At 43.2% G+C, this 17,709-nt stretch overlaps 1 protein-coding gene across 1 annotated transcript in view; it reads left to right on the top strand.

Moving 5' to 3' along the window:
* The window catches only part of NCAM1 (neural cell adhesion molecule 1), a 112,849-nt gene that overhangs the window by 76,100 nt on the left and 19,040 nt on the right, over window positions 1-17,709 (top strand). The window contains 2 exon segments of the mRNA XM_040534590.1: window positions 14,357-14,481; window positions 15,845-16,025. Coding sequence (XP_040390524.1) covers window positions 14,357-14,481; window positions 15,845-16,025 — 306 coding nt within the window.

Below are 17,709 nucleotides of genomic sequence, written 5' to 3'. Positions count from 1 at the left end.
TCGGGCAAACGGTTTGGTAGGCCCTTCTAAATTTGAACATAATCAACGGTACACAAGGGAGATAAGACCGTAGGCATTTAGCCTCCGTGCAGATCAGTACCATGGGAAAAGATCCAACAGCAGAGAGGAAAAAGAATATTTAAAAGCCTTTTTTCAGCCACATCCACAGACCTGTGTGCCAAAGCTCGTGTTCACCACTTGGGGACAGGTAGGTGCCTTTGAAGGAGAATATTAAATCACAATTCTTGTAGAGGGGTTTGGTTTTTTTTGCAATTGTTTTTTGCAATTGTTTTTTGCTATTGTTTTTTTAATGCGGCAATCAGCCATTAATTAGTCTGTAATCCCTAACTCTGCACCCCTGTATGGGAAGTTCTATTTCCTTTTCCCTTCTTAGTGGAGTATAGCATCTTTTCATTTCCAAATTCAATTCTGCTGATGCTCTTTCAAGCAAGCTTGTGCCCTGCAGCTGTGTTCCACCTGAGCGTTTGGTTCTCTAATTCTTCTGTGCTCTATGGGGCTCTCAAATCCCAAACCGGGTTTCAGCAGTGGTGAAGAGATCACTGGCATAGCAAAAATTCATTTTTTCAACTGTGTTTGAATTATGGCCACACGATATTACCGGTTTATGGGCCAAGTCAAAACCAGAGAAAATAACCAATTTTTTCTACTTCAAATAGTCTAAAAACTGAGGGCATTCTGTAAAGCCTGCTGAGATGTCTCTGTCATTATCCTTTCCATCTCCCCCAGGCACATTCCCCCAAAGTAGTTTCTCCCTATCTTAGAGGCAAATGAAGGCCCAATGGTATGTGTTCAGTGATCCTACATTATGAAAAAAATTGGTTTAAAGCAAGAATTCAGTGTCCAGAATACAGGTTTGGCAAGGTGCCGAGTCTGGAGTTGGAGGTAGCACTTGCGTTGCTTGGGTTTTGTGTCCAGAGAGGTTCGATCTGACAAAACTTTAACACTTTACTCTTTAGTTGTCCTTCTTTTGGCAGCATTGAACAGGAGTCAACTCCCCTCCTCACTTTCCTTTCTCTTCCTTTAGCAAGTACTGCTGCCCCCACCTCCCGCTTAGCAGAGAGTGAGTATGATGGAAGAGGCTGTCTTGTTCCGCCTTGCTCTGCATGCAGCTCCTCACTGAGTGTGGTGCGGTCTGGCTAACAACCTTGGGTGTTTTCCTTCTTTTCTCTTTCTATATATATTTTCCCCCTGAGTAAAAACTGAGTCTCTTGTTAGAGGAGCTTCCAGGACAGAGAAAAACCACAGACAGCTCCCAGGTGTGCTGGCCTGGTGGAGGGAAAGGGATCAAGAGAAGGTCGCAGAGTGAAATCCTGCCCATGTGAAAGCTGGTAAAAGTGTTGTCACTGGCCTTTGATTTTAAAATTTCTGATCAGCTTTTTCCATTTTGTGCAACTCTTCATGAGACTTGCTCAGCTTTTGTCATGTGAGGTTAAATTTCTTGAAATCATCTTAGCCCAGCAAACAAGAGTCTAGTTTCAGAGCCAAATAGAGGGGGAAGATACTTTAGTGATCAGCAGTGAATGACGTGTGCTTTACTAACCCTATTAGTAAGTCACATTCAGGAGCTGTGTAAGGAAACTCATTTCTTTATATCCTGCTTCATTTTTTTTAAATCTGCATAATCAGACTTAGGCTGCAAACCACACAAAGGTCCATCCTGTTCACCCCTCATGCCAGTAGGACTGGTGCCGTGATGGGTAAGGAAAAGAAATGAACCCCAGAGATCTGATTTTGACCTCATTCTGTAGCTGTACCTGTACTCTGCTCAGTCACAAAGACATGCCAGTGATGATTCTTTTGTTTTTCAAGATGTTCTATAGTAGAGAAATCATCACAACTCATGTCTCTCATGCTGCGTTCTCCCGAGGGCTTTTGGAAGTTGAGACATTGTTTTTTGTCTTTCTTTCCCTCTAATCCTTGTATTTGGTGCTTGTACAGTCTGCCCTAGCTCCTGGAAGTGGAGTGCTTAGCAACAATCCTAAGGGGCTTTCAGTCTGCCATCTTCTCTCAAAAAATGCCTTATTTTTCTTCGTTTCAGTATTTCCCTATTTTTTTTTTTGAGAAAGCAATGGAGCAGTCATCTATCATTCCATCGTATTCTGCTTCATTTTTTCTTCTTTGCAAGAGCTCTGGCTAACACGCAAGGAAGAGAAGTTACGAATGCACAGTGCAGAGAAGAGAACCAGAATGTGGTGGCTATGTATGAGCAGCAAAACGGAGGGTGTTCTCCCTTAAAGCTAGCTAGGTGGATTAGTGCTGGTCTTTGGAGAGCTCTGCTCTCAGTGGCCATCCTGTGAACAGAAAGAGAAGTTCAGGGCACTTCTTTTGGGGCTGGTAGACATGTTGTTTCCTCCTTTTCTCTGCCTGTACCCTGGCCCCAGCGCATGAAGGTGAGAGAGATCTCTGTATCAGGAGGGTAAGTTGTCGGGAATCTTTGCTCCTTTGTCTTTTATAGCTGGGCCTGGCCAAAGCTAGCAATGGGATGCTGTTCTGGAGGGCCTCTGGCAATTCCAGGACTTAGCAGATGACAGGATGTGAACCTAGATTGCTATTTGGGTCAAAATTAGTCAGAAACACCGTAGCTACCTCTGAAATCAGATTCGGAGGGGTTGGAAAATAGCAGCAGTACGGCCCAATTTTGCAGGCTCTTCAGGTAACAAACATCTGCCATGAGGATTCAGTATCATTCTCTCTTCATTAGGCCTGCTCTCTTTCCTTTGTATCACCCCTGCTCCCTGCCTTTTATAACTCACTTTCATGCTATGCTTCACCTTTACATGTCCTATCTATCCTTCATGTTTCCATAGCAACTCGGCCTCTTACTGAATCCGAGAGCACAGAGCCACCAAGTGAGTAGATGGGAACTGCTCCCCTTTGGTCCGGAGTGCTATTTGTTATGCTGCAGCCCTTCCATCGAGGGAATTAAAGCGCTATGCTTTGTTGTTCTGATGTCTGCTAACCAACAATCCGGCATTAAAGTGTTATGTGAGCACGTAGTTGTTAAGAACCCAGCACGGTACCGCTCTGACTCCTCTTCTTCCTGTCATCCTACCAAGCATGTGGTAAAAAATTGAAATAGAGGATTTAGAAGACACACAGAGGGAAAAAAAGAAAGAAATTTAGATGGTGATTTCAAAAAGGAATGTTTTCTTTTCATGCTTTCCGTTAGTGAATTTTAGAGTTAAAGCTGCCCTCACAAAAGGGACGTGGACTGGATAATCTTCTTGATATCCTGTCCTGCTTATTTTCTGTGAATTTAGAGAGAGAGGGGTAATGTTGCAACTTCTGATACTGGATGTTGAAAGAAGATGTATATGAGGAGATAGAGTATCTTACAGGAGAGGGCACTGCAGGGAGAGGGAGCATTGCTCCCGTCGTGCCAGTGATCCCCTGCCAGCATTAAGAGGTCCAAGAACTTCACAAGTCTTCATCTCAGCTGGGGATGGAATTGGGATCCCCTCAGGTCTTGCTCAGTACATGGTTGGTACTGAGCCGTTCCTTGTGAGATTGAGTCAGGTAAGCAGACGCTTCCATGCTGGATCCAAGTAGTCACCAAAACTAGATAAGACTTGATTTAGTTGATTCGAAGGCAGAAGAACCATTGCGAAAAGTCTGTTTTAGATGATCTGCTCAGAGTTCAGTGATCCACCTTCCTGGCACGGAGTGGATGTATTAGATGTGCAACCTCAGACCCTGCTTGCAAACGATCTGTAGCCTATCACATGCAGACAGAAGTCAAGTAAATATTTGCCACGCAGTCCTGGAAGATGAAGACAACCAGTTTAAGGAGAGGTTTATCTAGTGCATGTGCTTGCTTTCAACAACTAATCATTTAGACAAACCCAAATGTTTTTCTTCTGATTCAATAAAACGTATGGCTGTGACTATGGTCTTTGAGATAAAGGCCGGTGTGCTTACATGTAGTGGGTTAGAAATGGTTCGTGACCTCTAAATGGAAAATACTAAAAGCATGAAATACGTGGTTATTTGGCAGTTTTCTGATGGAGGGGAAGTTAATCTACAACTGTCAAAGGAAGCTTTAAAAATAAAGATAAAAACATTACTGTGTACGACTGGCACACTCCATGGTCTTTACACATGACGTGAAATGTACCTTTTTTTACATGCTGGTGACTACAGGAAACGCTTTTCTTCTTGCTGTATTTTTTATGGATAAATATGTCAAACTAATTCCTGACGCACCTGAAGTGACAGCAGTTCTGCATTGCTGAAGAGAACTTGCAATTCTAATCAGATTTGGGGCTAAGTAGAGAGGATGAAGGGCAGGGGAAAAGAGGGCAAGCAGCAGGTCTACTAATGGTCTTAGAGTTTGCTTTTGAGGAGGCAGGTACGCCATTCTGGTTTTACATGTGTGGGGGTAGGCTTTAATTGTGAAGGAAAATGTGTTGCTGTTGTTCTGTAGGACATTCCTTGTTCTTTAAAAAAAATAACGGGTCTTTTTATCCAGAAAAGATACCAGAAGCTAGTTCATGATAGACATTTTCCATGTGAATTTTTTGTTTTTGCTTGTTTGCTGTCATAGTTTGTTTTTTTGTGTGTGTTTGTTTGTTTTTTCTGAGGATTCTTTTGGTGGGTTTATTTTTTTAATTTTTTAATTTTTTTTCTTTTAAGGGTAAAAGTTTGCATTTACACCTACGCTGAAGTTCATGCTCTTCTATTGAGCAGAAGCAGATGTGGCCTCTCACTGTATCATTGTCATTTGTGTACGTAGTTGATTTATGCAAATAGGCACATTTGTTTTCCACGCTAAGCTGTTCCGCAGCACATGAATATGCTATACACAACAGCATAAAAGGGCATTTGCACAAGGCAGATGCTCCTAGAACTTCGGTTCATTTAATTATTGATGACACTGCTGAATGAGCTTGTGTCTTGCTCTGAGATAACCTCAGTGGGTAAATGAATGAAAGTGAGAGCAATTAGAAATTGAAGCTCCTGTGTAGCACCATGAAGTCAGTAAAATGAACAATGGATATAACTGAAACCTAACGAAGCTGAGGAGAGCTTCTTAGCTGACTTCAGTGAGTTTTTTACTTCAACGTGTGATCAGTAATGTATGGGAAGAGATGTCTAGAGCCTAGTAAGGGATTTAGGAACATGTACCTCATTTGACTTAAACAGTTCTGTATCAGAGACAGTGATGAAGATGGCTTTCTTGCAGCTGTTTCCACTGTAGAATCTGTTTTGCATAGCAAAATGTTTGAGGTCACATTAGAAGGTTGTTTTTTTTTTTCCTCTTTTCTTCCAGTAGAGGTGGTGAATTGGGTCTTTCCTCTGTCTAGTCTGCTGTTTTTCCAGAAGCTGTGGGAACTTCTGTCATATTTTCTAGATACAGGTGAATGGATTCCAAAGTTGCAGGGTAAGGGAGGTAGGGAGGTTGAGGACACTGAGCAAGTGACATGCAGGTGGAAAGCCAAGTGCGTTTTTCTATAATATATTTGTTATCTTGCACAGTGCATCCAGTCAAAATAGGTTGCAGTCTTGGGGAAAAAGGTCATGTTGGCATCCCATAGAGCTGGTGACTCTTTTTGCTTTGGAATTTCTTTCCCCAAGAAATGAGGCTGGCCACTAGGTATTATTTATATTAAGATAAAAATGGCAGGGGAGGGAGCCTATTTACATGAAAATGAAAGTTCAATAGCAGTTGTCCATTAAGTAATTTGTCTTTCATATTCATTTTCTTTTTCCTTTCGCTCATTTCAGATTTGCCAGGAAGTAAGTACAGATGTATATTCTCTGCTGCTCTGACCAAAATACTACCAGAAAGATCTACCCTGGGTCGCTGAACCCAAAGGAGTTTAATGTTCACAGACAACTGCAATCTAAGATCTAGTTGGCTAGCGAAGCTAGGGAGTGAGGGAGACGCGTTCTCACAGGGCAGACAAAACGGCGTCTCCCCTTTTCGTGCTTTGTTTAAATACGGTCTGCAAGTAAGCTGGTCAATGGTCCATATCTCTCAACAAGCCACGATAATAACAGGAGCTGTAAATGACATTTTTATCGTGTTCCTTGGACTGGTAATCCTGAGAGACAGGTCTGATTATGAAGGCCCTTGCATTTCCAAATTCACACGGTAAGTACTGCCTGGGAGTAGCAGCCCGTGCGTACCAGGGCCTCATTTCTCTTGAATGCTCCAAGGCAATCGGTGCTCTGACTGTCTGGCTTCAGCCTATGACAATAGGATGAATTTCAAGGTTTTAAGCTAACTAATATTTTCAGAAGTCTTCTGTGTCTTAGAAGCCTCATCCAAATTTGCTTTCAGTCATATTTATACTGCTAATTCGCCCTTGATCTTTAACTAAATCTCTCCCTCGGGAGGAAGTGATTTTTAAAGGCAACCTCTCTCGTCTAATTTTAAACCTACTCATGTACTTACAGCATGTAAAGATTGATAGTGCACTTAGTGGGGATTTGGCAGTGTGTTTCCTCGTGAGCAGAAGGTGCTGAACGCCCTTCCAGGCAGTCCAGCTTCTAAACTTCCCTCCTTCATTGTGCACCTGTCTGGAGTTGCATGAGTCTACATTCATAACGAGAAACAATGGCTTGAAAGCTCAGATAAAACAAACTGATTTTACGTTTTGTATTATCAGTTTTTTTCCCAATAACAGCATGCCCTTAATATTGTCAGACAGGAGCAGGTGAAAGATTAAGGGTTTCATTCTCCTTTACACAAAATTACCGGGGAAGTGCCAGAGCAGTGTGAAGTAGCCTCATTTTAATGAGGCGAGTGAAAAATCAGATGATAATTTAGGAAGAGAAACTGGGTATGGAGGTAGTGGTGTGCTCCTGTCTAACACTTGATTGTTTTTACTCTTGCCATACAGTCTGTAGGCTTCTTCATCTCTGCCAGCAGTAGCTGTCTTCCTCGTGCCATCTCTGTCATTAACTTCCAGTGCAGGGCACTTCATTCCTCCTTGTCAGAGAATACCCTCGCAGACATGAAATCACCAGTGTAAAGCACTGCACGGGACTCATTGTGTATCGTTGAATCATCAGGCTCGTGTGTTGGGTGGAGCTTGGGCACTCTCGGTGGTAACTGGCAGTCTGACCAAACCCTGGTTGCAGCTGAGACAAAAAGCCCTGTCCTTGGAAATGCATGCACGTAGTAGGGTTCTAAGATATTGTTAATACTTAGGAAGGCATTTCTTTCAGCAGAAGGGAGAACACCTCAATGTGCAGTGCCGAGGTTTGTCTTCACTGAACTGTGAGCTACGATTTTGACTATTTCACCTCTGATGCGTGGAGTGTTTCTGAATAACGATGTGTTCCCTTTTTCTTTCCAACAGTCGCGTGGAGTCCTTCAGCTGCCCAAGCTGTGGGGCGCAGTCCTCCTCTTGCAGTTTTTGTTTCTTCCTCGACTCGGTATTTGTCACTGAGCAGTGGTGTGGCTGTGCCCGGCACACCCTAACTCCGCGCCGCCCGTGGGTTAATGTTCTCTATTTGCAGGCGTTGTTACTGTCTCCCCAGTGTTTGAGATATACTGGCTAATTTAATTTGGTTCCTGTTTTATTTAGTCTGTAATTCTGTTGTTGATTTTTTTCCCTTGCCCATTGTTTACATCAGTTTTTTAATTTTTTTGTATTTTCCATGTGACCTACTCCACTTTCCTTTCAACCCATCATGTGCGTGCGTATCATGTGACTTTGTCATGTGCCTTGCATGGTGCTGCTGATGTCGTCCTCGCTGGTGAACAGAAGGTAAAACGCTTTGTTCTGACGGGTTGCCTAGCTCTGGGGGAGGAGCCCCTCGGTCTGCGGCCAGGGCCCTCCAACTTGCATCGCTCCAAAATCCTCCCGCAGGCCTTTTGGAGAAGCTGCCCAGCACTGTCCGCATGCGAAGAACTAAACTTCGGTCTTCTGCGCTGAGCTTGAAGCTAGCTGGGGGGCAGGACGACAAAAATCGTGCAGCTCAGTCATTTGCTTCTTTCCCTGGCAGAATCCCCCAGTCAGCATCCAAGCCTGCGTCTGCCATTAATACCGATGGCAAAAATCCTTTTGCATTTTAAATGATCGGTGTGCCAACTACAGGCTCTTGGAGAAATTGTGGGGTGAGATGCTCAGGTGATACAAACCACTGTATTTGCTGTTGTTTCAGCAACACTTTGACTCTGTGCTATATGTTTACGTACATATGTTCATGCTCTACACGTTTAGTCGCTTATCAAAAGGATTAGAAATTCCTCATCTCTCAAAGTCAGTTATTGGTAAGCATGTCACATTATGATTTAAGAAAGAAATCTTTCAAGTGCAAAACTTAACCGTAGCTAGAGCAGGAAATATGCTTTTATAGCGTAGGGTATGTATAGGCACGCCCAGAGTAGATGATGGGAACTGCACTTCACGCTATATGCATGAGAAGTACTGTTGCACTTCTCTTGCCAGAGCACCTCGTTCCTCCCACACAGTGTCTCAGTGCCAGGCAAGGGAATTAATCCAGGTCTGAACTCATTTAACAGGAACAGTTAGAGTGGCTGGTGCTTTCCACAAAATCAAGAAGCCAATGATTGACCCTTGCAGCTTGTGGAGATGAAATTAGTCTCCAAGTAAGACATATGGTAGCACAAACGTTTTCTGTAACCTTTTGCTTTTTGCAACTTCACTTGCTACTATGTGCATAATTTAAAGAGAGGTGAGGAAACCGTGCTTCTCTGTTTCCCCAAGTAAATAAACCATTTTGAAACCCAGGAAGCGATTTTTTTTTCCATCTGTGAGTTTTGAAATGACCTTATTGTCTTGGACCACCACCAGGAAAGGATTTGAGGTGGGGTTTGCCAGGAAAACAAAACTAACACCAGTAACCTTCCCACATGACTGCATGAGTGGAGGCAGCCCCTCTTTCCCTGGTCTGTTCCATCTCTGGGTGAAATCCAGGAGGGTTGAAGGCTTGGTTGTCTCGTTTTTGCATGTTCTGTTTTTGTTCCTTATTTCTTACTGTCAGTGTTCGTTTCTCTTGTGTACACTGTGAAGACTCCCGACCTACTCTTTTTCACCCTTGTGTATTTACCACTTGTGGAGACTTTGCATAACTGTGGCTGATGTTAGTTTCAAATGGTGACACTGTAGATCGCAGTCTAATCCCATTTACATGGCGATCAAAAAATGCAGAAATCAGCTGCTTCCTCATTCATGCATTGCAGAAATTACCATAGACAGATTGCAGTTGTATTCTCTACGCAAGGCAAGGATGCAGGATTGTTCTCGGGTGCCAGCTGGACAAGGATTTAGGCTCATAGACTCAAGTGGTGCAGTTGTCTAGTGCCACATTTGACCCACTTTTCAATGAATGGGCAAAAGGAAAACGTGGTAGGAGAAGAGAAGAGAGGTGACAGTCTGTCATTGCACCACTGCTACTTCTGGGGTCCAGCACAAATTTAGTGCCCTCTGACCAGGGAAAAGTTTGTACTGCACTTTCATGGCTCTTCTCTCCCCACGTCAAAAGCTGAGCTGCCTCGAATTCAGCTTCACAGAGGGTTTGCTCAAATCTAGTTTCAACTGGGAGAAGCAGACTGTGTAAAACACTATTTGGTTTATTCTCTTCCTTTTCGGAAAAGTGTTCTGTGGGTGAAGTTGAAGTCAGTGGAAGTTGTCAAGCTCTAGCAAAGTCTACAGGGTTGCTGAAACCTGAAAACTTTACATCTCTGAACAAAAACGCGCCATTTCCCAAGTGAAGTATGGGAAGATTTTGGTTACTTGCCTTATCCTGCCCTCCAGTGGGCTCCGCTTGTACGATTTGGTGCTCTGACTGCTGGGCTGAGCGTGGGGCAGTGCGGTCCCAGGAGCGTGCAGGGCGCCCTATGGCTCAGACGTAACTGCTCAGCATCAGCACCCCACATAGTGAAAGCAGAAGATCCTGCATCCCTTGCTCTGCAGCAGAGCGAATTCAAAGTGGAGCAAGTCTGGCACGTTTGGAGCCGTGCTCTCAGTAAGCTAAGCAGTGTCCTCACGAGGAGGATTTTTTAAGGATCCACCAAGCGCGGCTGGAACAGGCTGTTTTCTGCAGTGTGTCCAGTGGACCCAGTGTAAATGGGAGACCCCAGGCATGTAGCACACCTTCATAATGCACTTTTGTTTTTCAGCCCCTCTTCCTGTAGGGAGGATGCATGTTCCAAGAGCATGAGTTTTTTCTCTAACCTTCTTACGACAACCTTTTCTCTTCAGCTACTGACACTGACTTACTATAGAGATGCTGATTCTGCTGGACTAAACCTCTCCCACTAAACCTCTTCCTCCTTTGTTTGGAACTACACACTAACCCATTTTTAATTTTTCAGCTCTCTATCTGGATTGTATCTGCCTGATTAAGATCAATTAAATTCTGTCTATTCATGGAGAAAGAAATGTCAAATATTCTTCACTAGGTATTGCACCTCTAGAACTGTTGGGTTTTAGCCCTAGGACTGGTCCATGTTTTCTTATCTGAAGGGAATGTTTCTTGGAGCAGGAGCGTATTTAAACAACTGGGAAAAGACAGAACCAGGATGTGGAAACTAGGCGATTCAAAATGAAGAAAGGTTTCAGCAGGGAGGGTAATTAGTCATTGGAATTGCTGCGTATAAAGTACAGCGGCAAATCTAGCTTATAAAAGCATTGTATCAGAAATGAGCATCCTTACAAGGGATGGTCATTCACGTTTTAGACTTGGTACTCAATCACTGGAAAAAAAAAATCTAGGCTATATCAGATAAGAGGTCTGATTCTTTATTTACAGTATTCCCTTATGACTTCAGCATCTGTTTGCCTAGTAATAATTCTCTTTCTGAGATGAGGATGGGAAAGAGTACCAAGGAGATGCTGATCTTGTACTGTCTAGTTATCAATGAAGCCATTCATCAAATCTGTTACAAATAAGGCAGAAGTCAAGCATTGCTGCTCATGAATGTTTTGGCAGTGTCAGGTGTCTCAGCATCTAGCAGAGTAAGAGGCCATGAACAGCCCAGTTGTTACTGGGAGTTTGCTTGTGTGGGGAAAATGAACGTAGAGCGGGACATTTGCTCCTGCTTTCATTTCACTGTTGGCTAGTAGTCTGGACAGTTATTCCAGTAATAGCTTCATCATCTCAGTATTCGAAATCAAAGCCTATTCAGTGGTATTTTCTTTCAGGATTGAGGAAAGGTAGGTAATAGTTTGGTTAACCTGGTGTTTTCAGTACACCTAGGCGAGGTACCTCTGCTCATCAAGAACTCACCTGTTCACATTTATCTTTCACTGTAACGCATTCCCTGATTTCAGCATTCATAATTCCAGGAAAAACATGGGCTGGGAAGAGATTCTCAAATATACAGCCTCAGCTGGCAGCAGAGACAAAAATCCACCCCTTTGTCTGTACGGTAGATGGCAAATGTGGCCAGCAGTTAATCACGAAATTCTCTTGTCCTTACTGAGGACGTGATGCAGTTGGCCCTGTACTGCGTGAACCCGGACAGCTCCAGAGGAGCACGTAGCACCTCCCGTAAGATAAATATGGCACACGGCAATAGAACTTGGGCTGCTTCAAACTGCACTAGATGTCCGTGCAAGGGCAGCTCCACACTTACCTTGAGAGCCCTGCGTTTGTGCTTTCAACGTACAGTCACGGAGAAACCTGCTACATGTCGGGACGCAGAGCTTTTGTGTCCGCTCCTCCTGCCGTGGAAGCCTTGTCATGGGGATGTAGGCAAAAGCGAGGATTTGGAAAAGAGAAATACAGAAAAACATGGAAAAGCATGGCAAACAGGAGCATTCCATCTTTACATCTTTAAGAAAAGTTAGGACTTTGTGAGACACAAATGCATTTTACATTAAAGAACTGTGTATCCGTGGATTGTAATTACCTTTATGGAACAGTTGGTGTGTTATCCTGCAAGGAAATGGAATTAATCTAAAATTACTGTTTCAGTCTAGGTCTTGGGGTTTTTTCATTGATGTTTCACCAAAAAAAAAAAAAATTCCCCATGATTTCTTGCTTTGGAGGTGGAAGGGGAAGGGCTTCAAATTACTTCTGAAGATGAACTCTGAAAGTTATTGGAACGTTAGCCTTTGCTCTTGCCAGTCAAAACTGCATGTGCTTTCCATTAACAGCTGAATACAAATCCAGACAGAAGAGATTTAGAATTGAGAATGGTTTTTGGGCTGAAATACAGAAGCTCCTGTAAGTTTGCGTAGCTGGTGTTGCCTGCCAAAGTTAATACAACTGCTGACTTACTATTTATTTCCACTTCTAGTATAATTCAGCAGAACTAAATTTTAAAAGTTTTGTTTTAGGCAATGGGCTGAACTTGAAGGTCACAAATGTTATTTCAGAGTCCTGGTTTTGTTCTCATTCGTTCAGGCTCCTAAGTCACAAACGTCACCGAGTTTTGGTCTTGTTCTCCTTGGGGGATACATTCAGAATTGGACATGTTTCAATTGTACATTTCACCACGCTTTGGGGCACATGTCAGCGTGTCTTTAAGAAAGCCTGTTGTCCAAATCCCAAGCAGCACTACCAGTAAAGACAAACGTGCTTTAGCAGAACCATAGCCACTTGAAGCTAGAATGGTAAGGTGTGTGCTCAGCGTTAGCAGACCTGTACAGACTGTGGCTAAATGGAGGTGTAGGAGGTGGTTTTTTTTTGCTTTTTGACGCCCAGCCACTTTAATAGATGTATAAAATACTGGTAAGAATTAGGAGCCTGTAATGAGACCAGCCAACGTAGTGCAATTAATTTCAGGAGTTTGTTGGAAGTGCCAACTGCAGCTGATTTGTAAGCTTTAATTTGCAAATAATTGCAGTGTTGCTTTTGCTCAAATTACCCATAAAGAAATTGGGTAGATTAGCCTTTAGAGAATAACAGTTGAAATGGTCAGAAGTTCCTAAACAGCTTTTAAGCCCAGAATTCATGAGTGAAACACTGAGACTACAGCACAGAGCCGATAGTAAAGAAGTCAGTAAGTACTATAAAACAGCCTGGCAAGCTTCAGCAAGATTTATGATAATTTTTCTCAAATCTTACAGACTTCCAGTAGCATTTAAGCTCCTGGGACATTTCAGAGCTGTAGAAATAATAGCTCAAGGTCCACTCTCAGATGAGCACTGGTGTAGAGGAACCTGTGCCTCTATCTTGCATAAAATGGAGCAAAGCGAGCATCCAGGCAGTGACGAAGTTAGCAGGATCTGAGCTCTCCTGTGGTCCGTGTCATTTTTAAAAAAGAGACCAATGCTCTTTTATCATTTAAGTACTTTTTCTAATTTGATGCTTATGTCGTTGGGGTTGTTTGGTTGCTTGGTTTCTCATTCCATAAAAACAAATAAGCAGGTAGTAACGTCTCTTGCACAGTGCGTTCACAGGCTATCAGAGCACTTGAGAAACGATTGATCCCTGGGGTAGTACGAAAATGGAAGGAGGAAGAATGTCTCTTTATCAGTCTGCTGCAGTATTTCTGAAGTGGGATGTTGTGAATATACAATCAACCTGTGGATTTTAGTTTTGTTAGAGGTGGTACAGGATGATTGCATGCGGGAGAGAGAATGCATCCTCTGCAGGTTGCTTGTGAAAGTTAGGGAGAAACTGGCGAGGAAAGGGCACTTCTTAGAGACACAGGTGTGAAAGGGTGTTGTTGTAAATCACCGTGCCCTGAAGAGGAGAATGAAATTTCAGTTTTTTTCTGCTGATGTCAGGGATGCAAATTGGGAAACGATGGCTTTTTTCTTTTTAAAAATGTACAGAAGAGCGAAAGGGTTCTAGTTCTCTCCAGCCTGTGTTCATTATTGCAATTAGATGCACCAGTGCAAACAGACCGGAAACAGAAACTGTTGCAATGCAGTACCACTTTTTCACACCCGCTTAAGCGGCCACAAACAGCGAGTCTCTGGTCCAGGGACTATAAAACCTAAACAGCATTCAAAGTGCAAACACAGGTCTGTACGACAACTATGATGTCCCTTATCAGTGATGCTCCCTTTTTCCGTGTTGCACAGGAGAATCCTGCCTGTTTGCCATGTTCTGTAACTTGAATTTTCCAGGTTGTTTCACACAAGCATTTTTGAACAGAAAAAGCGAAGAATTGGGGTTTGCTCCAGGGTATCCTTGCAGAATGATTGGGTCTTTTTCACTTAGCCTCTGACTCAATTTAGGCACACACAGAAATGGTAAAGTACATCAGTGGAAACAAACTACCAAATTCAAGAAGTACTTGAGTCTTGCAAATACTTGTGTCTCTAGACATGCAGCGTCCTATGTGTCTGGGCCAGGGTAAGGCCACCACCCTGGCAGCTTAGCGTAGTGAAGTATTTTTCTGATTTTTGAGCGCTCTTTTCCTAATGAGTTTTTCACAAAGGTAAATCCACCATTGTTTCAGGGGAACCCAGTGCACCCAAACTGGAAGGTCAGATGGGAGAAGATGGAAACTCCATTAAAGTGAATGTTATCAAGCAGGATGATGGTGGCTCTCCAATTAGACATTACCTGATCAAATACAAAGCCGTAAGTATGACTGACACTCAAGCCTGATTTGTATGTAGTCTGTTCAGTGCTCAGGCTTTGTGATGCAAGCAGATACCTTGGCAGACAACCCTGAAGCTAAGATCTTGCAGGTAGGCCAGTAGAGAAGTACGTGCTGAGCAGGCATAGTGGAAGCGGACAGGAAACGAGACATGATATGCACAGGAGCAACTTAAAATATTTTGTCTCATTTTCTTTCCTTTCACTTTGATTATAAAAGATTATTTCTCCATTCTATCTTCTGTGGAACTGTCAGCATATGATAATTACATACACTTAGGGTTTTTTTTCATTACATATGCTTCTGAGACAGGATTGCCAGCAGCAACTGGAACGAGACCAGAGGCTCATAGTGTAGAGCATTGCCCATATTCAGAGGTGTGTCTAACCACAGCTTTCAATTGGTCATTAAAACTGTCACGTATTATTGAGTAACAGGTGCTTCAATACCAAATTTTTCTCCAGATTATAGAATAAAACATTCAGCGTCAACAGTTTAGACCCAAATAATAAGGTAAGAGATGCTATTGGAAGCAACTCCCTTTTAGGGCTAACTAAATCAGATCTCATTTGTAATTGACCTGCACTGTGGTTCTTCACAACCATCATTTTGTGCTTTTTGGGTTACCAAGAGCTTCTTAGAACGGAGAGTGTCTTTGGAGTATCAAAAGGATTATTTAGTGTCACAGAACCATAAATTCCAGCAGAGATGAAGCAGCTTGTTAGTCCACTCCGCTTGCCCCATAACTACCTATGACTACCTTGGAAATAGCTTTTTCAAATAAGTGCAAGCAAAGTGGACATCTGGATTCCCTGAAAAATTGGAGTAGGAATTATCAAAGTTGATAGTTTTATGCCCCTTTTAAAATCTTTCTTAAACAGTGCAGAGTAGAACGGTCATGATAAGCTGTGCCAGCCCCCTGGTAAGAGGTCAGTGTGTCCTGCAGATGATAAAAATTTGATACTCAAAGACATGTAAGAACATCCTTAAAGTGCTTTGTGGAGCAGAGACGTACAGAAGTTGCAGCTTTTCTCCTCTAAAATTGAAGTAGTCTCATGATGTGACATAGACGAGAGGGAGAATTGACAGATTCAGCCGTGGTAATACTGCAGAAAACAGATTTCTGAGCAGGAAAGAGACTGCTTCAGCATCTCTTGTCCTGTCCACTTAGAGCTATCAGCAAATGTTGTTTTGCACCTCGGAATTACCTGAGAAGCATGTGCCTTCTGTAGAAGCCTCCCCACTTTTCCATTTGTTAGTTAGCTATTACCTTGTTCACAAAGCTGGCTGCTAACATTGTGCTGTATGTTTTGCATCTCTGCCTGCCTTGTTGCTGTTCTGCAGAAGCACTCCTCAGAATGGAAACCAGAGATCAGACTTCCTTCTGGCAGCGACCACGTCATGCTCAAGTCTCTGGACTGGAATGCAGAGTACGAGGTTTATGTGATAGCTGAAAACCAGCAAGGGAAGTCCAAACCAGCTCACTACGCTTTCCGAACGTCTGCTCAGCCCACTGTCATCCCAGGTACGGCAGTCATAAGCTTTACCATTGTTTTCTGCTTCCAATTAATGCAACGGTGCTGCATCTTTTAATGTGCCTGAGTAACCCTGACAACTTGCTTGCTTAAAGCCATTATCATAATTGGTTACCCATCCAAAGCTTAGTTTTTGCCACGTACATACGTGTACTGCAGTCCCTGTTACCGTATGTACAGCATTAGCAGTACACGGGCAGGAATGCTGCACAACCACCCTGTCTTACTGTTCACAGGGAACCTTGGCTTTTTGTATCAGGGTAACGGGATTACCAGATGAGAAAAGCAGTGGACAGAAAAGTGCTTTCTGAAAACAGGATCCCCAGCTCAAACTGAAGCAGAAGAGCTCTCTGGCGCAATGCTTTTCACGATACAGATTTCCCTTCCAAACCTGCTTGGTGCTTGCTTACTGCCCGTTTGTCCATCCAGTTCATCCTTCTTTTATTTATTTCTGCGCAGGTATAGTAACGCACAATTTAAAAATACAAAACAAAACAAAAAAAGAACTTCAGGGGTGAAATTGCTGGACCACCTGTGAATTGAAGTTCTGATTGCTTTAAGGCAGATGGACGAACTTCAGCTGGACTGAAGCTGATGTATCAGCCACCTCCTGACTGCGCAGCCCAATTTAAGCATATTCTTGCCAAGATTGGTGCTGACAGTCTGTGCTGAAGGGAGTGATTTGATTTCATTCTGTCCTCTAGATTCTAACTCAGTCTCACGTTTTCCTTAGAACAATCAGAAAGTTTTCATCAGTGTTCACCTTGCACTGAGACTTCAGTCCTTAATCTGCCCCTATTCCTGTGCTGTCTGAAGTAAACAGCTGAGAGCTCGTGCGGTTGCATGCCAAAACTCCACTGGATTAAGTCAGATAGCGTTGTTGGACATACAAAGGAGTGACCTGGGTGGTTGGGGCTCGACAATGTTTGTGGCAGGGAAGATGAGGGTAGGGAGAGTGAGGGGAAATGGGGCATAAGGGACTGGGATGTGTGTTTGAACAGGGCTGCAGTTTTGGTTGGAAGAATACTCAGTAACTCATTAAGCAACTTACCCTCTGATTCTCATTTTCAGCAGCACTACTACTTACTACCCTCGCATATTTGAAGGACAACTGTGACTAATGTGGCAGGGGAAGGTGGGGAGTATTTGGCAAAGCGTGCCTTAATGGTATTTCAGACCAGAACAGTCAAATGCAGTAGGCTGGAACAGCGAATAGATGGTTCCTTTACGCTCTTGTATATCTCCTCAGGGAAAAGTTACAAGCACTGATAAACATTTTTGTTCTTCCACACTCCTTGGTTGCAGCCAGTGATGCTTTCTGGTGCTGGTATTTTCTCTTAGACTTTGTTACGTGCTCCAGTGGGATGCCAAGAGGTACCTGGGACAGCTGGGATGATTTGCGCAGGTCTAATAGCAATCTTGGAGAACTCTGTTTCCTTTGCGATATACAGTTCGTGCTGTAGTCTATCGCATGTGAGGAGCGATGAGCACAGCTGTCACCGAGCCCTTTAAATGCAGCAGAAACATGGGCAAGGACTTCTTAAAAGGATGGGAATTCTTGAAATATCCATTTTGTTTTCATGGGTGTAATTTCTTTGGCTTCTCTGGAATTACTATGTGAAGCACAGGAGGAGTCAGTATTTGAGTTTGCTGCTTCCAGTGTTGCGCTTGGAA

Source organism: Cygnus olor, chromosome 22 (assembly GCF_009769625.2).
Source record: "Cygnus olor isolate bCygOlo1 chromosome 22, bCygOlo1.pri.v2, whole genome shotgun sequence".
Lineage (NCBI taxonomy): Eukaryota > Metazoa > Chordata > Aves > Anseriformes > Anatidae > Cygnus > Cygnus olor.
The sequence above is the reverse complement of the archived record's forward strand: the minus strand, read 5'-3'. Positions and strand labels throughout refer to the sequence as shown.